The sequence below is a fragment of the Schistocerca nitens genome, chromosome 6 (assembly GCF_023898315.1).
Source record: "Schistocerca nitens isolate TAMUIC-IGC-003100 chromosome 6, iqSchNite1.1, whole genome shotgun sequence".
NCBI lineage: Eukaryota > Metazoa > Arthropoda > Insecta > Orthoptera > Acrididae > Schistocerca > Schistocerca nitens.
Window position 1 is genome coordinate 423,548,568 of NC_064619.1, and position 21,680 is coordinate 423,570,247.

At 39.4% G+C, this 21,680-nt stretch overlaps 1 protein-coding gene across 1 annotated transcript in view; it reads left to right on the forward strand.

Moving 5' to 3' along the window:
- LOC126262757 (dnaJ homolog subfamily C member 13) overlaps nt 1-21,680 on the forward strand; it is a 410,038-nt gene that overhangs the window by 294,870 nt on the left and 93,488 nt on the right. Inside the window, exon 26 of the mRNA XM_049959568.1 lies at nt 4,485-4,664. Within this exon, the coding sequence (XP_049815525.1) occupies nt 4,485-4,664 (180 nt within the window). The remainder of the gene's footprint in view (nt 1-4,484; nt 4,665-21,680) is intronic.

Consider the following 21,680-nt stretch of genomic DNA (forward strand, 5'->3'; position numbering starts at 1 on the left):
CACCATATAATGGGAATGTTGAGTTGCAGACAAACACAACAAAAGGACTGCTAACTGCTAAAGAAGTAAGCTTTCGGCCAAAAAGCCTTGTGGTGAATTACACAGTACACATGTAAACCCCCCCCCCCCCACACACACACACAAAGCAACTTGCACACTGTCTCTGGCTGCCGAGGCTTTTTGGCCAAAAGCTTACTTGTGTGTTGTGCCTGTCTAAGAGTCAACATTTCTATTATATGGTGAGGAGCAATCTGTCCCTTTCATAATATTGTTATAATAAAGCTTTCCTATCAACAGTGTTCTCTCGTGCAGGAAAACAGCCTATTTTAAGTTTTGAATGTACGCTGTGTTAGAGTTTTTATAGTCTGACACAAACCTTCGTTGGAATTTATGTACAGTTACCTGTGAAATATGAAAATATTTAATACAGAAACACTATAAAAATGAGTATATGAACCCAGAAGTGCTTATGACAAGTATTTGTTTATTAACGTAAAAATTGGTTTTGGAAAAAGTTTCAGTGCCTTATCTGATCAGATCCTAGAGTGACAACCCTGTGAGAAACATGCAGTTGGTCCATTGTACAGATAATAGTAACAGTTAGCATCAAGACTTAAATTGCTTTCTGTCATTTCAAGTGTAGTGGGAATATAATGTATCTATGAACAGTACCACACTTACATCAAAGTAAGATAATGAGTGAGACTTGATTTGGAATTAAAAAGGATCTCTCTACCAAACGTGCCATTTTTCCGGTTTGTGAATCATATTTTATAAAACTTAGATGACAAAATATTGTCAACTGATGTTTTCTGTTATTTATCTAAAGTATTTTATTGTACAGTTTGTAATACTGTCCTCGAGAATCTCAAATATTGTCGTATCAGAGATCTTCCTATTAATTTGTTTAAATAATTTAAAATTTTTTGCATGAAGAAATCCAGGGAGTGTACATACCAAAACAGCATTTTCATGTTGGGGGATCATCACTGTAACTGTACACAGGGATTATATTGGGTATATTCTTGTTCTTGTTACATATAACTGATCTGCCATCATGTATCAAAGAAGCTGAAATACTTCACTTTCCTGGTGACACAGAAAACTTTGAAATATAAATAGATCTTTCTCAACAATTATTAACTGTTTCTAAGCAAATGGACATCACTGAACCTAGATAAAACGGAATACACGCAATTGGCAGCTAAAAAGGCCTGCCCACATCACTAGACATAATATATGAGGGTAAAATCAGTAAATGAAATACAATAATCTATATTATTAGGTGTTTTTGTTGATAAGAATGTGAAGTGGAATACATTTCTTACAGATGACATAAAAAAATCTAAACTCTGCTACTTTCCACATCATGGATAGTAACCAGTGTTAAAGATGAAAATGTCAAGTGTATGATTTACTTTTCCACATTTCCTTTATTAACATCATGACAACATATTCTGGAGCAGCTGTCCTCTGAAGGAGTAGTTCATTGGAGAGAAGTGTGCAGTAAGGATAACATAGTGTCCACTCTAGAATTTCTTGTGGACAATTCTTTAAACAGTTGGGCATACTGATAACAGCATTTACTCCCCTGTGAAGTTTCTTGGCAATGATCAATTGCAGTTCAGAAACAACTTTCACACTCATAAATATAATACTAAAAGGAGGATTGACCTCAGTTATCACTTCCTCAGTTTGGCGTGGTACAGAAAGGAATGAGCTCTTCAACAATAAAAGTCTTAGACCACCACCCAATGAGTTGAAGAATCTAATGGATAATAAAATTAGCTTCAAACACAAATGTTCCAGAAAGTGTCTCTCATAATTATAAGTTACCCGTCTCTCATAATTATAGTGTTGGTCACAATTATGATTCAAGGAACACAAAAATAATTAACACTGCTGAACTTACAGATTACAACAACGGGTTAGTGCATGATACACAATAACTGCAATAGAAAAGGTTTATCATCATTCTTTCTGTTTTCCATCTTTCCTTAGTTGCTTAATTTCGTGGAGGTACCGGTATGTTTTGTCTATGCAACTAACTGAAGGCAGTTTGTTTATTGCCATACGTGTTTCACTTCTTTTGTTTGAGAAGCATCCTCAGTGGCAATTTCCAGCGCTGTTAACTCATGCATGTGGTCCTGCAGACATATTCATTAGTTTCCATGCTCCAGCTGGCCCATTTCTGGCGTTCTTTCACCCACATTTGTCATACCGCATGTATCACTTGCACTTTCCATTTCGTGATCATTAAAAAGACTATTCTGAAACAGATACAATGTTGTAATATTACATAGCCAAGTTACACACATTATTTTGTCCTTATTAACTGCAGAACTTTGTAACAAAATGTGGCCAGTATTAATTTGGAAAGCCTGTGCTTCTTTTATGAGAAGTTAAATGCTCTACCTCAAAGAATTTGTAGCCCAAGGAACCTACTCATGTATGAGCCCAATTGGAAAATTAAACATATTATCATAAATTGCTTTATATTACTGTAACAAGTTTACAAGATAAGACTTGGAAAACCATGTACAAGATTGTACAACTCTGTAATTTTGTGAGTGGTTTTCTTTCTAGTTGGATGCACATTTTCACAAGCTGGTGTACCGTTGTCCAAATCTTGTAAATCCCTGAGACAGTTAAAATTGCCAATAAATAAAGCCTCAGAAAACATCAGTTTATGAGTAAGTAAAATATGCAGAACATTGAAAGTACATGTAAGATGGATTTTTATAGGACACCTATATGCAGTGGCGGTGTAAGAGTGCAAGAGTACGTAACACACTAAATTTTGACGTCTTGAGGATTTATTGGTTATTTTTCTTTGATGCTGGTAAACGTAATGCAGATGCAGCAATCTGAAATACCCGCCACTAAATCTACTCTACTGTGCTACATATTGCTTCTCTACACTTGGTGAAACTTGGCATCAGGATCGCAAGCACACCTTCACTTGTGCATGTTTTACGTTGCTTCTGCGCATGCCTAACTGGCATGATGTAATTGCCTCACAGGCTAAATACATCTGGATTTGATAAACAGTATGGTAGCATACTGCAGCAGACTTTCATTCACATTTGCTTGCCATAAACCCCGCTAGACAGTAGCCCACTCTGTAGATATGCCAATTTGCTCACTACATAGTAAAATGTAGAATTATCATCAGTCTATGTTATATCTATACTGATAGAAAAACCTATTTTGTCTGATTCTGAATGAGACATGGTACATTATATTTTGGATTTAATCATACAGTAATCCATCTGAGGCTCAGAGGACCATAAAGCACGTAATTGTCGATTGTGAGAGTGTACCATTTGTTCATGCTTCTGATATCTGTTGTTCTTATGGTGGGTCAGGTTTGTCTGTACTGTAGGGCCACATTGTATGTATATCTGAACATTCACGAAAAACTGTCTCACTGATTTCTCTGATATTAACTTCAATATGGAGGGTGGGGAGGGGTGGGTGGGTGTTGAAGACGGTGTGCTTTTGGCCCTTATGGCTCTCAGTGCCTCATTTGTATTCTAGTCAAGTGACCTTGTTGGTAGATAATACTACTTGAATTTAATAATTTCTGCAAATGGCAGTTTGTGTTTAGAGTTGGTTGTTTGCAATGCAGGAATTGGATTTTCTTGTGCAATGTCAATATGAATTCTATTGAACCTGTTAAGAGCTACCAGAAAAGAAAATTACCAGGAAAAGTTAACTGCAAAGGGAATAGGGGCTGCTAGACCTGACCTGTTGCCTAGGAAAGTGACAAAATCAAATAAGTGAACATTTAACAAAGCAGCATATAATAACTGTAAGTTGTTTTGTGGGTGCAACGAAAGAAGGCCCGATTTTCAGTCCAGAAGTTATTTCATTAACTAATACATGAATTAGGGATCTTGTACATTTGTCTGAAAAAATAAAAAAGCACGAGAACTTCCACTTACCCAAAAATGCAAAACGGAGAGTAGCGAAAGCTTAAACATTATTTTGTTCATGCCATCAACTGTACTCAGTTATGTGGAAAACAAAATTTCATAAAATTGTTGTTGTTGTTGTTGTTATTATTATTATTATTATTATTATTATTATTATTATTATTATTATTATTATTATTGACAGCAGCTGCAGTTATATAAATATATTGATATGTATAACTGCTACACAGCAGATGCTATTAATTTTGCGCTCTCGTATTTATCTGAATTTAAAAATTTGTGAACACCCAGAATGTATAACTATGAGCTGCCATTGTCGATAAGTGAAACAAAGCCTTTTAGTTAATATTCTTGAGGGTATTCATTATTGACAGAATATGAAGATCTAAAATTTTCATTTTGAAGTGAACTGGTTAGTGAAGAATACTGAGCATAAAAAGTAGCCATATATTATACGAGTTGCAGATTTTTAATGCACCACAGTGTTTTTTTATACACTAAAATACTTTTTCATGTTAATTTAAAATATGTACGTTGTTGTTTTAGCACCTCACACGACTTTGTGCCGTGGCAACGGACTGTGTGAGCTCCTTGGCCACTGATAGTATTCTCCAGATGCAACTCCTGAAGGCAGGGGTTCTTTGGCACTTACTTCTTTTTATGTTCAATTATGACTACACATTGGAGGAAGGTGGTGTTGAAAGAACAGAGGATGCAAATCAGCAGGTATTGTATTTGCTTTATATATATTTCTAACTTGTTTTAAGTTATTTATTTCTGTGGCTTTCGCAGATGTCATTGTTGTTGTTGTGGTCTTCAGTCCTGAGACTGGTTTGATGCAGCTCTCCATGCTACTCTATCCTGTGCAAGCTTCTTCATCTCCCAGTACCTACTGCAACCTACATCCTTCTGAATCTGCTTAGTGTATTGATCTCTTGGTCTCCCTCTAGGATTTTTACCCTCCACGCTGCCCTGCAATGCTAAATTTGTGATCCCTTGATGCCTCAAAACATGTCCTACCAACCGATCCCTTCTTCTAGTCAAGTTGTGCCACAAACTTCTCTTCTCCCCAATCCTATTCAATACCTCCTAATTAGTTACGTGATATACCCACCTTATCTTCAGCATTCTTCTGTAGCACCACATTTCGAAAGCTTCTATTCTCTTCTTGTCCAAACTGGTTATCGTCCATGTTTCACTTCCATACATGGCTACACTCCATACAAATACTTTCAGAAACGACTTCCTGACACTTAAATCTATACTCGATGTTAACAAATCTCTCTTCTTCAGAAACGCTTTCCTTGCCATTGCCAGTCTACATTTTACATCCTCTCTACTTCGACCATCATCAGTTATTTTACTCCCTAAATAGCAAAACTCCTTTACTACTTTAAGTGTCTCATTTCCTAATCTAATCCCCTCAGCATCACCCGATTTAATTTGACTACATTCCATTATCCTCGTTTTGCTTTTGTTGATGTTCATCTTATATCCTCCTTTCAAGACACTGTCCATTCCGTTCAACTGCTCTTCCAAGTCCTTTGCTGTCTCTGACAGAAATACAATGTGATTGGCGAACCTCAAAGTTTTTACTTCTTCTCCATGAATTTTAATACCTACTCCGAATTTTTCTTTTGTTTCCTTTACTGCTTGCTCAATATACAGATTGAATAACATCGGGGAGAGGCTACAACCCTGTCTCACTCCTTTCCCAACCACTGCTTCCCTTTCATGCCCCTCGACTCTTATAACTGCCATCTGGTTTCTGTACAAATTGTAAATAGCCTTTCGCTCCCTGTATTTTACCCCTGCCACCTTCAGAATTTGAAAGAGAGTACTCCAGTTAACGTTGTCAAAAGCTTTCTCTAAGTCTACAAATGCTAGAAACGTAGGTTTGCCTTTCCTTAATCTTTCTTCTAAGATAAGTCGTAAGGTTAGTATTGCCTCACGTGTTCCAGTATTTCTACGGAATCCAAACTGATCTTCCCCGAGGTCCGCTTCTACCAGTTTTTCCATTCGTCTGTAAAGAATTCGCATTAGTATTTTGCAGCTGTGACTTATTAAACTGATAGTTCGGTAATTTTCACAGCTGTCAACACCTGCTTTCTTTGGTATTGGAATTATTATATTCTTCTTGAAGTCTGAGGGTATTTCGCCTGTCTCATACATCTTGCTCACCAGATGGTAGAGTTTTGTCATGACTGGCTCTCCCAAGGCCATCAGTAGTTGCAATGGAATGTTGTCTACTCCCACGGCCTCGTTTCGACTCAGGTCTTTCAGTGCTCTGTCAAACTCTTCACGCAGTATCATATTTCCCATTGCATCTTCATCTACATCCTCTTCCATTTCCATAATATTGTTGTCCTCAAGTACATCGCCCTTGTATAAACCCTCTATATACTCCTTCCACCTTTCTGCCTTCCCTTCTTTGCTTAGAACTGGGTTGCTTTCTGAGCCCTTGATATTCATACAAGTGGTTCTGTTCTCTCCAAAGGTCTCTTTAATTTTCCTGTAGGCAGTATCTATCTTACCCCTAGTGAGACAAGCCTCTACATCCTTAAATTTGTCCTCTAGCCATCCCTGCTTAGCCATTTTGCACTTCCTGTCGATCTCATTTTTGAGACGTTTGTATTCCTTTCTGCCTGCTTCATTTACTGCATTTTTATATTTTCTCCTTTCATCAATTAAATTCAATATTTCTTCTGTTACCCAAGGATTTCTATTAGCCCTCGTCTTTTTACCTACTTGATCGTCTGCTGCCTTCACTACTTCATCCCTCAGAGCTACCCATTCTTCTTCTACTGTATTTCTTTCCCCCATTCCTGTCAATTGTCCCCTTATGCTCTCCCTGAAACTCTCTACTACCTCTGGTTCTTTCAGTTTATCCAGGTCGCATCTCCTTAAATTCCCACCTTTTTGCAGTTTCTTCAGTTTCAATCTGCAGTTCATAACCAATAGATTGTGGTCAGAATCCACATCTGCCCCTGTAAATGTCTTACAATTTAAAACCTGGTTCCTAAATCTCTGTCTTACCATTATATAATCTATCTGATACCTTTTAGTATCTCCAGGATTCTTCCAGGTATACAACCTTCTTTTATGATTCTTAAACCAAGTGTTAGCTATGATTAAGTTATGCTCTGTGCAAAATTCTACAAGGCGGCTTTCTCTTTCATTTCTTCCCCCCAATCCATATTCACCTACTATGTTTCCTTCTCTCCCTTTTCCTACTGACGAATTCCAGTCACCCATGACTATTAAATTTTCGTCTCCCTTCACTACCTGAATAATTTCTTTTATCTTGTCATACATTTCAACAATTTCTTCATCATCTGCAGAGCTAGTTGGCATATAAACTTGTACTACTGTAGTAGGCATGGGCTTTGTGTCTATCTTGGCCACAATAATGCGTTCACTATGCTGTTTGTAGTAGCTAACCCGCACTCCTATTTTTTTATTCATTATTAAACCTACTCCTGCATTAACCCTATTTGATTTTGTATTTATAACCCTGTAATCACCTGACCAAAAGTCTTGTTCTTCCTGCCACCGAACTTCACTAATTTCCACTATATCTAACTTTAACTTATCCATTTCCCTTTTTAAATTTTCTAACCTACCTGCCTGATTAAGGGATCTGACATTCCACGCTCCGATCCGTAGAACGCCAGTTTTCTTTCTCCTGATAACGACGTCCTCTTGAGTAGTCCCCACCCGGAGATCCGAATGGGGGACTATTTTACCTCTGGAATATTTTACCCAAGAGGACGCCATCATCATTTAATCATATAGTAAAGCTGCATGTCCTCGGGAAAAATTACTGCTGTAGTTTCCCCTTGCTTTCAGCCGTTCGCAGTACCAGCACAGCAAGGCCGTTTTGGTTAATGTTACAAGGCCAGATCAGTCAATCATCCAGACTGTTGCCCCTGCAACTACTGAAAAGGCTGCTGCCCCTCTTCAGGAACCACATGTTTGTCTGGCCTCTCAACAGATACCCCTCCATTGTGGTTGCACCTATGGTACGGCCATCTGTATCGCTGAGGCACGCAAGCCTCCCCACCAACGGCTAGGTCCATGGTTCATGGGGGGGGGGGGGGTGTGTGTGTGTGTGTGTGTTATACAACATTAAATCCTTTGACTGGAGGCTGGAGTCTCTCCACTACAGATCAAGCACCAACAGCTATGCAATTATGCTACACAAGTTCACAGCTCCCCTAAGGATCCAGACTACTGCGTCCTTTTTCCTAGTATTGAGATCCACCTCCCACCACAGAGACCCAGAATTGGAGTCAAAATTCAGTTTAACTACTCTCCTCTGAACTCCAGTTTCCCCACTGTTGTCCCTTATCAGGGAGCAATCGCGTATGCTCCCATGGTGTGTACCCTGACCTCAGATCTGTCTTGATTTATCTGTTAGACCAAAAGACTCAGTTGACCCCATGGTGTTTCACCATCTGTTCCTGGCTGTCCTCGATGCATTTCTGGATTCTTAAGTAGTATACACTGATGGCTCAATGGTTAATGGATGAACTGGTTTTACATCACACATTAGTCATGACTGTCCAGGATCTTCGTTTGGACCTCCATCAGTCTGGACAGCTGGTAGTCTTTGTTTGGACCCCTGGACATGTTGGGATCTCAGGGATTGAGCATGCCAACAGATTGGCAGAGTTTGCTACCAGGATGCCAATGTTGGAAATGAGGGTCCCAGAACTTGACTCCATGCAGTCAATTGTTGGAAGTCTGGTACTCAGAATGTTCCATCCTGGACTCGTCAAACAAACTGAGCGCAATAAAGGAGATCATGACCCTGAGTATTCCCTCCACACTTCTGTCCTTTTTTTGGCTATGCATTGGCCACAGTTGGCTGACCCATGTCCACATTCTCGGATGTGGTGACCCACCTGATGTTCGCCCATGTCCTACTAGGCTGGCCAAATTTGGGTACTTTGCGGCGAAATATGAACCTTCCTGACATTCTTCCTCTGGTGCTAACAGATGAGGTCGAAGTGGCTGATCTGGTTTTATGTTTTGCCTATGTATGCAATTTCTATTTGTCTCTGTGAGGTGGGGAACTGTGGCCTCATTGACCACTTGAGTGGTTGGAGAGGCACCCCTTGCCTATTCTGGCCCATGGGATGAATGATGGCCCTCACTCAGCAGTCTGGCTTGGCTTCTACCCTTCACTTTATACATTTTTATTCTCCTTATTCTTTTATGTTTGCCATTTCTAACATTTTGTCTTTTCTAAAATTTTATCTTCTCGTCTGTGCTGCTTGTTTTCTGGAGTAAGTGGTGGTGGTGGTGGTGTTGGTGGTGGTGGTGGTAGGATGCAGAGGGTGCATCTCGCTTCACTTACCATGCTTTAGGGACCTCCAACTGCATTCTGGGTGGAGTGGTTCACCCACCTTACACAATCTGACTCCCTTCCTGCTTCTCTTTGATTTTATCTCTGTCTTATTATATCTTGCTTACAGCCAGGCTTCCCAGGATTTGCCTTTTTTATCCTCCTCCTGAGGGTTTTTCCTGGTTCGATACATATAGGATGGAGGGACTGATGTCCTCACAGTTTGGTTCCTTTAATTCCAACAGCCAACCAATCTTCTGAGTGCTAAGTCACCTCTTTCTTCAGCTCATCATTTATGCACCGCCATGCACTCACCCTTCCCCTCTTGGAGACTCAAGACACTTTTGTGAGTATGTGCATGACAAGCACTTGAAGCCATCGCAATACTTCTTCCTTTCCTGTGCTACAATCTTAGTCTGTGGCTTGGTTTTCCCACAGTCTTTGCCTTTGGGACAGAGTCTGTGTTGATCTTGTTGTTCACTGGGCATCGATTATGCTTTTTCCTCATTTTGTTTGTTTTATTTTACAAAACTTATTTCAGTTAACTCATGTTTGATCCCCACATTAAAGTTTGATGTCCACCGTTTCAATTTTCTTTACAGAAGTGCGAGCCATGTACCCAGCATGGAGGCCAGTCCATGTGGAGGGTTTTCAGGTGCCTGTATAGTGTGGTCCCTATGATTATGAAGGGAATGCATTGTTGATGCCCTAGCTGTTAATTCTGTGTGCATTCTGAGGAGTAGGTGGCTGCCCGTTTGGAGGCACTGGGATGTCAAGCAGTAACTATTATGCCAGGTGCCTATTGTTCTGTCCAGTGGTGCCTTTGGGAATGTGGGGAAAAAACTTGTTCAGAGTAGATGACGCCAGGCAGATATCTGATGTGGTGAATGGAACAGTCTTATCAGCCTATAGCCTTGAGACTTGGCATTCTTTTCAGACAGAACTGAATGCTTCTGTACAGATTTGTAGAACTCCAAGATCTTCCCTCTTGACCATGATATGAGAGGTCAGCAGAACCAAGTGAATTGTTCACACTTACCTCCCTCATTTCCTTGCTTGTTCCAGGCTGATGGAGGGTCATTTATATCTACGAAGCCTATGTTCTTTGTAGAGAATATTGAAAATATATTTGGAAAATCTCTTACCTCAGTAATTTACAAAGTAATCTTGTCTTAATTAAAACAACCAATCCTACCCAGTACTGAATGATGATCTCTTGCAAAAAAATTGGTATTGTCTCTGTTATCTTAACTTCCCGTAAGACCCGGAAGGTGGTGCAGGGTTTAATTTTTCTCCAGGACTTAATGGTGCAGGTAGGTGGAGGAGGAGTTATTTGAGAACTTGGAGAAGCATGTTTTTATGTTGAGACCCACCAGACTACATGGTTGACTCTGCAGCATTCATGCTCACTTTTGAGGGGAATTTTCTTCCTGAGTGAGTCAAAGTCATGATGTACTGATGTGCTGTGAAATTGTTTCCCACCCCTGCTGCAGTGCTTAAAATGCCAATGCTTTGGCCATACGTTTTATGAGAACAACCTAATTTGTGGGAACTTTGTTTAGCCAGGTCATGAAAACTCACCATGTGTGCAACCACCGTTCCGTCCCAATTGCTACACTAATTAAGGCATTAAAAATCCAGGAACTTAAAGTTTCACTGTTCATATTTTGAAGATCTGAAAAAGTGCAGTCACTTAATGTCCTGTCCATAGGTATTGGCTTTCCCAACTAGTGTGGCCAGGTCATCAACAGTACCTTAATTATTTATTTGTTCCAATCCCACAATATCAACCTCTACATTGACTTGCTGTACCCAGCCGGAAAAACCACTTCCTTCACTTTCCATGCTATATGATGGTCATATAGCTGCATGTCCTGGCAGCCCTGCAGCCAGGCGGATGCGTGTGTATGAAGCTCTCAATAAGTTAATGATTAATATTGAAATAAGAGCTAATTTAGTTAATATTACATTGTAGACTAGTGCATTTACTTCTTATCTAATCTATCTATTGAAGGTTTCGCTTTTCTAAATGTAATTACACCGAAAAGGAAGTATTTTGTAAAGGCCGGCAGTCGTGAGTTTGTTTACATACTTAGGCATAAATTTCCTACGAGCGTAGATATTTATTTTTGACTAGACTTAGCGCTTCAAAGTTAAATTAATTCGTGTGTTTCATCCAGAATTTGTGTGGTTGATTAAAAGTTTCTGAAGCAAGTTTATAAGTTTGTTTACATTAGTGTTTAGTTACGTATTGGTACAGGTTACAAAACTATTGTGTTGTTGAAGTTATTTTCTGCTTTTGTGTTACGTTTTACTATCAAACATGTGTGACAAGTGTGGTGATTGCCATAAAAATTTGAAAGAGGGGGTGTTCTGTATAGGTCGTAGGTTGTGGTTTCATTGGGGCGAGTGCAGCGGAGAGGAAATGAGGGTAGATAATGAGGTTCTTCCATGGCAGTGTAGGTTATGTAGAAAGGACAGAAAAATTGCGGAACAGGAGGCAAAGATTTGTGCCCTTAAGGCTGAATTAGAAATTGCAAATTTGGAATTACTTAAGCCAAGGGAGGAAAAGGACTCTGGGCACTGGGAAAAGGTAGCAAGCAAAGATCGAAAAAGGGAAACAATTGATAAAACTTCTGACATTCATTTAGCAAATCAGTTTGGCTTGCTATCTGAAGTAGTGAAGGAAGGGGCCTCATTCAGATGTAGTTGAATGTAGGTTGAAGCAGAATACTAGCTTAAAGAAAAGAGACAGGTGGGGATCAAACCAGAATAGGAAAAAGGAAAAATTTTGCTTATAGGTAGCAGTCATGGGAGGGGTATGGGCCAACAGCTTCAGGAGAAATTAGGGACAGAGTACCAGGTCACAAGTTTTGTGAAACCAAGTGCTAGCCTTAGCCAGGTGACAGAAAACTTAGGTCAGCTATGCAAGGACTTTGAGAAGGAAGATCAGGTAATTATAGTTGGGGGAGCAGGAAACAGCCTGGCTATGATATAGTATTAGGAGTGACCTGGACAAAATAGGAGCAGAAATAGGGCACACGAATGTGGGGTTTGTGGAGGTCTTTCAGTACCATTATCAGCCCTGGGTAAACACTGCTGTAAGGCGTGTTAACACTGAACTGAACGGGATGCTCGAGACACCAGCAAAGTCTCACATGAGTGTTGTTACAGTTGATGCTATTGGTAGGTGGGGTTACACTACACATGGCCTGCACCTTAATAGGAAGGGGAAAGATAAGTTAGCTTCTCTATTAGCAGATACTGTAAGGGGGGCCACAGTCACACAAGGGGGTGATCCCTGTGGTTATTGGGACCAGGCAGATGGGTTTTTTATGTTAAAGCCAAATTCCAGACAGACAACAACCAAGGAAAATAGAAGAAAAGAAACTTCATGCACAGCAAATAGGGATCAATGTACTTCATCAAAGTATCACGGGAATAAAAAATAAAGTAGATGAGCTGATAATGTGTTTAGATGATGTCAAAAATAAGAATGAGATTGATATACTTTGTCTGAGCACCATGTAACTGTGGGGATGGATAGAGGAGGAGTTGCCATTTTCATAAAACAAGGGTATAAATACAGAACTGTTGAAGTAAGCAAATTTTATGTTGATCAGCACTTTGAGGTTTGTGCATGTGAACTTCAGCTAGATAATGTTGTGTTGATATTAGCAACAGTGTACAGGTCTCCACTAGGAGATTGAGAACTCATTCATAAAAAAAGTTGGACTCCCTATTATGCTGTCTGTCAGTCAAAAAGAAAAAGTTATTAATCGGTGGTGATTTCAGTGTTAACTTTCTAAGCAATTCTGATAGGAAAAGTGAACTAGAAGTGTTGTTAACAACATATAACTTAGTATCAGTGATCAATTTCCCTACACATATAGCTCAGGACAGTAGTACTCTAATAGATAATGTATTTGTACAGCACGAGGATATAGAAGACACACATGCTTTCCCTGTGGTGAATGGATTGCCAGACCATGATGCACAACTGATTAACTTACAAAACCTAACAGGGTGTACACTTCAGAAACCATTAAGTAAAAGTGTGAGGGGGCTCAACCCGGAATCTATAGATCACTTCAGAGAAAGTTTAGGAAAAATTAAACTGGGAATATGTATATAATGATCCACATGCTAGTGATACATGCAGCATATTTCTTGATAAATTTATATTCCTCTTTGAACATTGTTTTCCAGAGAAAATTACTGAATGTCACACCACAAACTTTTCAAAGAAACCTTGGATTACTACAGGTATTAAAGTGTCTTCAGAAAGAAATAGAAAACTGTATGAGACAGCAAGAACTGGTAAAGATCCAGAAGTAGTTTTACACCATAAAAATTATTGCAACATACTGAGAAAAGTTGTAAGGAAATCAAGAAATATGTATGTTAGAGAAGAAATTAACAACTCCAACAGTAAAATCAAATCAATATGGAATGTTGTTAGAAGGGAGATAGGAAAAGTAACCACTGGGGTAGGTAGTATTACTGTTAAAGAGAATGAGACCATCTTAACCAACAGTATACAGGTAGCCAATGTATTTAACAATAACTTCTTAAGTGCAGGAGAAAAAATTGGTGAGAATAGTTCAAAAGAAAAAGCCAGGCAGTAGATGGAAGAGTCAGTTTTGAAAAATTTTAGTTGCATTAAGTTTCATCTAACAACCTCTTGTGAAATACGGAAAATTATTAAATCTTTGAAAAATAAATGTTCTGTTGGAGTAGATGACATTTCTAACAAGTTATTAAAACAATGTGGAGCAATTACAGCTGATATTCTGAGTCACATACGTAATGGATCACTGACTCAGGGTATTTTTCCAGACATGTTAAAATATGCTATTGTCAGGTCTCTCTACAAAAAGGGGGAAACCACAGATGTCAATAATTACAAGCCAGTATCCTTGCTTACAGCATTTTCAAAAATATTCAAGAAAGTAGTGCACTCGAGAGTGGTTAGCCATCTCAACAGTAATGGGATATTTAGTAAATCACAGTTCATATTTCGAAAATACTGTTCCACTGAGACAGCAATATACAATTTCACTGTCCACATAATAGAGTCTTTAAGTAGTAAAATGTCACCAGCAGGAATTTTCTGTGACTTGTCCAAAGCATTTGATTGTGTGAACCATGACATTATGTTAAAGAAATTACAATTCTGTGGTATAAATGGAACAGCATATGGTTGGTTTAAGTCATATCTACAGAACAGGAAGCAAAAATTCTCTTTATATGCTTCAAGTGATTCAAATGAGTTTGCCACTTCATCTAACTGGGGTGAAATTACATTAGGCGTTCCACAAGGTTCGATCATGGGTCCCCTCCTGTTCTTGATATATATGTGAATGACCTCCCTTCTTATGTGAAACAAGATGCTGAACTGACACTGTTGGCTGATGATACAAGCATAATTATTAATACAGTAAAAAAAGTCCGATAGAAAATGATACAAATAAGATCTTTGGAAAAGTTATTAATTGGTTTTCTGCGAATGGGCTTGCTCTGAACTTTGAAAACACACAGTACTTCCTATTTTCTGCTGCAAAAAGTATAATTCCTTCAAGAAACATAACACACCAAAAGAAATCAATAGCCAGGGTAGAGCATACTAAGTTTTTGGGTGTACATATAGATGAGAATCTTAGTTTGATAATTCATATTTTGGATCTCCTAAAGCGACTAGGTTCAGCAACTTTCGCAATCAGAATAATTGCCAATTTTGAGGATGTAGAAATTAGTAAGCTAACATACTTTCACTCTCTGATGTCATATGGAATAATATTCTGGGGCAACTCAACGCTTAGGCAAAAGGTATTCACTGCTCAAAAGAAAGTAGTTAGAATAATGTGTGGGGTTCATAGTCGCACATCTTGTAGGCATCTTTTTAAAAGACTGAGAATTCTTACAACAGCCTCATAGTAAATGTACTCACTAATGAAATTTGTTCTCAACAACATGGACCAGTTTAAAATCAACAGCGACACTCATGATTACAATACCAGAATAAACAAAGACCTACACTATTCTTTACTTAACCTATCTTCGGCCCAGAAAGGGGTAAAATATGCTACTATAAAACTTTGTTAAATTACCAGATGAAATAAAATGTCTGACAGACAGCAGTAATAATTTCAAAAACAAATTGAAATCATACCTCCTTGACAACTGTTTCTATACCATAGATGAATTCTTGAATATGAGTAAATAAATCTGGAGATATAATATATGCATTTTGTGCCATTTAAGGAAATGGGATAGATAATAGAAATATTTAGGTATAACACTATAATGTAAACAAAAAAAAACCTTGTTTCCTGTGCGCATTTCTTGTGCATTTGACACTTTCCACATCATAACAGTTTTTCTGTGCTATTGATGAATGGAATATGTAACTAACTACCTAACTTGTAACAGTGATCACTTTCCAGTGATCCTGTCTTTTCTTTGTCACCACTTGACAGACCAGTTACTATGTTGGGCTCTTCAAAGGATCAACTGGCAGTTGTACGCCTTTGCCATCACCTACACTCCTCCGTCAGATTGCATGAACTATGTTGTTGGAATCATTTCGGAAAAGATCATCTGCACCATTGGTACTGCTGTTCACCATTTGACAGGTCATCTCCTCTGGCAACAGATATAATGGTTGGCCAAAGACACTGGAACAGCTATCCAGGGCTATTGAAAGACCCTGTTATGTCTCAGTTGGTATCTGTCATGGACCACCCTCCTCACTTTTAAGCAGCTCTGTCTGAAGGCTCACTATCTAGTTACACATTAAGAAGCAATACTGGGAGCTCTAAATCTCCTTCTTGGGAATATATGCCTCTTTGTACCAGGTGCTGGCTAACTCTGTAGCCTACTGGGCCACCAAAGAGTAGCTGTCCCAGATTGGTCATTGACTGGAAATGGTTATGTCCAGCTACTTGGAGACTATTTGCAGCCATTCATGGACTTAATGTTATGGATGATAGTGCTCCATGTCACTGGCCCACAGTTGTTTGTGATTGGTTTGGAAAATTATGGACAATTTGAGTGAATGATTAGGCTACCCAGATCACCCTATATGAATCCCATTGAATCTTTGTGGGACATAGAGGGGTCAGTTCATGCACAAAATACTGCACTGGCAACAAGTTCTCAATTATGGGTGGCTATAGAGCCCTATATTTTTGCAGTGAACTTCCAATGACTTCTTGAGTCTGTGCCATGCCATGATGTTGCTCTATTGTATTATGCCAGGAAAAGGAGGCCCGACACGATATTAGGAAGTGTCCCAAGACTTTTGCCACCTCAGTGTATTAGTAGTCCACATCTGTCTAGCTCTAACCTTTTCACTGTCGTGAGCTTCCCCTGGCTACTATTATCACTTTATCAAAGGTACAGTACAACCAGTGTGCCTCCAACTGCTGGAAGTACAACTCAAGCCTAGTCACATTTTTCTTGTAATTATTTTCCATTTTCAGACACAGCAATAACTTCTCTGCACAAGAGTTCTGACCTGCCCTGTTTGGACAAATCGTAACTTCACCCTTGTAACACTTCTGCATCTCCCCTTCTTCCATTTCTGCATGTGTGCTGTTGTCCTCTGCAATCAATAACAACCGCTGCACTTTTACCCTGACACACTTCTTCAGCATTTCGTGATTTTATGTGCCCTGCCGGAAACTGTCAACGGTTTCCTCTAGTTGTTTCATCTCATTTTCCATTTCCCACGTATTAATTACTAGCTGTATAAGCTTGCATTGACTGGTGATCCCCACATCTTCTTGCTTTGCAAACAGCACTCCCTCTTCAAGGGACTGGTTCTGCAATGTTTCTACTCCAGTGACAATCAGAAGCGCGGCTATGGTCTGCACAGTCTTGTCTACTGGTGTAGCCGAGATCTGGGATATCCATTATCCTTTCCTCCCCCTAAAGTCCCTTGCTGCCGAACACCAGTTCATCTCACCTACACCATACCTTAATGCTATACTCGTACCTAACAAACACAAAACATACATCTAATCTTATCTTCCAGGCCTTAATGTGTGCTTACTACTACTTAATGTGTGCTTACTACTGCTCAGTGGTTCATACAATTTTTTTTGCTCGCTCCTTTGCACCTTCTTTTCTGCTTTTCCTTTCCAGTCAAAACCACAATACCTGGAATAACATCTGAACTCCCTCAAAATGGTTTTAAACATCCCGCATGTACGTATGTAATCCTCATCAGTGACGGAATCTTGGTGTTCACTGGTGACATAGTTTCCAAAACTTGATATTTCCTAGATACCTGGCAAAAAATTTTTTTATGTTCCCCTTTGCAGTGTAAGAAGTTGATAACATTACCCAATTCGCAGCCTTGTATTGTGGCGTTCTTGCAGAAAAACTCGCTGCTTCTTGTTGCTTTCCTATTGTCCTTGTATTAGCCCTGCACATCCTGCAGCATATTTCCTTCATTACTCTCACGAACACTCTTAACTGTTTCTCTTGTGTTACCCATCCGATTTTTAACATGTCGTATGACAATAGCACCTTACGACCGTATACTACTCCACGCAATAACAATCCTCTATTCATATGCTGCCTAGAGTTGTACTTAGAGACCACATACTGTAAACAAACATCCCAATTGGTATAGTGTGTATCCACATAGTATCCCTGCATCTTTCCTGTGTTCCTATGCACGGTTTTCATTCCTCTATTGGGTTGGGGATGTAAAGGATTCATCTGCAATTTTATCACACATGAAAGAGTACATAATTCCTAGCAAGAATCAAGCAAAGTTGGTTTCCTGATCTGTCACTATCGTTCCAGACATACTGAACTTCAGTATCCAGTTGTTCATTAATGCTTGCACCACTGTTGCTGCCTGTTGGTTGGGCTTTGTAAATATTTCCATGTATCTTGAAAAATGGTGTATAGGCATGAGTATATATTTGTTCCCAGCAGGTGTTCTATTGAAAGGGCCAAAAATGTCAATCTTGGCAATTGAAATGATGCTAATGCTTCAGTTGACTTCTCCAGTGGTACTCTTGTCTGACACATATCTGCTCTCTGTGCATATTGTATCCAATTCTGTAAATATTGGCCCACATCCGACTTCCAGTTCTTCCACCAGTACTTCTGTGCTGCTCACCTGTCGGTAGACCTTCGTCGCTCATGATTATATGTTTGCTGGCACCACCACTTTCAAACTACCGCAGCAGTAAATCTTGTATGCAAAACTGTGACTGCCTACTAAATTGTTTACATCCACTATCCATTCTCTGTGCTGTCTGCTCTTCCTTAAGCCCAGTACCACCTATCTGTAAAACTTCTACTTTTTTACTTAACATATCTGCATTCCCATGTATTTTTCTAGGTTTAAGTATGACCTCAAAATCAGTCCCCAATTGTATTGCACACCATGCCAACCTACTAGATGGATCCTTTAACCCATGCAACCATTTCAGTGCTGGATGAGCTGTTATCACTCAGAATGTTTTCCCATAAAGATGACACTTGAAGTAGATTATCCCATAGGTAAGGCTCAACATTTCCTTCTCGGTCAGGGAGTAATTATTCTCTTCAGAGCTCATTTGCCTTGATGCATAGGCCAGCAGATGTTCTGTGCCGTCTGTTTATTGAGACAACACACAACAAAGTGCACAGTTGGATGTGTCACTTGGCAGAATAAAGTCCTTATTGAAATTTGAAAATACCAAGATTTGATTCAATTCAGAGCTTCTTTCAGTTTCTCAACAACACACTGACAGTCCTACGACCAAACAAATTTTGAACCTTTTATCAGTAACTGTGTCAGTGGTCTGGCAGTTTCCACAAACTCTTCTACGAATGTTGTATAATAATTTGTGACATCAAGAAATGATTGTAATTCCTTCACTAATTCAGGTACAGGAAATTCACATCACTTATGGCTTTAACGAACCTTGGGTCTGTCCTAAACCCAAGGTTGCCACCTCTTCCAACACAGAATGACACATCTCTTTACTCGACATTAAATTTGTGGCTCTCAATCTCAGGAATGCTTCCCTTAGGGGTTGTAAGTGCTGCTCCGCATCAGTCACAAAGATGATTGAATCCTCAAGATATGCCAGGCCATCACAAGGTTTCAAGCCTCTGAGAACTTTGTCCAGCAACTTCTGAAATGTCACAGGTGCCTTCTTCTATCCAAAAGACCTCCTCCTGAGTTGATAATGTCCGCACACTGGGAAATGCTGTTTTTCATCAGTCTTCCAGAATGACTTCTAGCTGATCGTAGTCATTGCTTAAGTCCATTTTTAAAGACTACACGCACTGGCCTAAATTGTCTGTGGTTTCTGTAGTATTCGACGAAGGTAGGCATCTGTTATAGCGTTGGCATTCAGGTGTCAATAATTGGAACAAAATCTACATTTTTGTAATACAGCCGCTGACTTTTTTGGGCACAACAACAATTCAGGCCACCCATGGGCTATTACGTTACTCAGTAATGTCACTCTTTAGCTCCTGATTGACGAATTCTCCCAGAATTGGCTGCAAGTATCTCAGACCTCTGTACGGTTTGCAGTAAACCAGTGAAGCATTTTTTTTGTTGGTAACCGATGCTGTGTGATATGCATTTCTTGTAATGACCCTTTTTGGGAAAAGCAAATTGCTAAATTCCAACAGTAACTCTTCCATCTGTTCCATACCACTTCCCTTTAGGTTCTTCACTTTCCCGCGAAATGCAGTTTGAATGGCGTTTGGCTACTGTCCATGGCCTACATGACTTGTATCCCAATGTTCCTCCTCTAGGATACCTACATATGCAATTAATAATCCCTTTATCAACCTTAAGCCCTCAGTGCTGAAATAATCCACCAACACAGATACAGTTTTTTTCACCATTTACCTCTTGAGTGTATACAACACTTCATTTCACTTATCAGCCCACCTGATCTAGTGCTTCATTTACTTCCAACGTTTCCACCTTACACAAAATCTTTATTGTTAAGTTAGACTTTACATTAACCCAGAGCGATTTCCTGATACCCTGAGGTGCACAATTGTGTGAATTGAGTATTAGTGTGATTGTTCATGGTTTGAATGGCTTGTCGTACTCGATGGACCCACTTTGTGACATCGCTACACTGGCAGCGGTATTGCTCATCTGAAACATTTTTCCAACAAGCTCCACCATGTGCTGATGAAGATCAGTTTTGTCACAATTCTCATACAAACCCAGAATCCTGTCATAGCCTCAGTCACATGTGGCACAATAGCTACACGTTATATGAAATCATGTGACATTTTTACCTTGCTTCACCCAGCCTGTACCATGGTGGGTTCCATTGCTTATGTTCCACCAAATCTGCACTGGTGACCAAAACATGCACCCCTGTGTCTAGCAATATCATTTAATTCTTTTTCCCTACTATTGCTCTGATCATACAGCCCACTTTTGCATGTGTGTTCATAGCATTTAATTTTACTGGGAATGCCCATATGTGGACCTAGATTTCTCTTTTGCATTTAACATATGCCTCTTTCCCAGTCTGCTACTTCTTCTTGTTACCATTATGCTGACATCTGCCACTGCTTCCACTGTCCCACTGCTGACGACATTCCTTCTGCTCATGAGTGGTCTGTTTACATCTGTAACACCTGCTGTCAGCTGGTAACACTGTCCATGCAGTTTTCAATCCAGTTGACATGATAATTTCCTCGCACATTCATCTGCCAATTTGACAGCAGCAGGCAAATCAATCAGAACTCCTGTCCATATTCTCATTGTCATTTATGAAGTCAACTATCATAATAATGAGTGCAGCCCCTGTGCTGTGCCTCTCGTGAAGTTAATTCATTCACCATAGCATTCTGCCTCAGCTCATATGTATTACCATTGATCTTCATTATACCATCCACAAATTCTTCTTCTGATTTGATATGCTTCTGTGTTACCATGCACAACGGTCCCCTAAAAATATCTGGCAGTAGTGCTTTGTATAAAGTCTGTTAAGTATGAGCATGCATCTTTACACACAGATAGTAAGAGATATCACCTTAGTTCTTTCACAATCCAACAGAGGGACCTTTGTCCTTCATGAAATGTCCATAAAGCATTAGTTTACTTTGAATTCTTGACTGAAATACCCAAGAAGAGACATGAATGCAGATTATGCGTTGCACTTATCGAAGACATTTGATGCTGATTTCCAAACTTTGGTTCATCAACAAAAATGAAGTTTGGATACTCCTGTATGACAATGATCTGAAGCACCACATGGGTGACTGGAAACAGGAGAAAGGTGTGCAGATACTGGATTGGGCCTCATGGACACCTGATGCTAATCCTTTTGAAAAAGAAGTTGCAAGGAAAAACATCTTCACTTTGAAACAGCTGTCAATGCAGATTTGTCATATTTGGA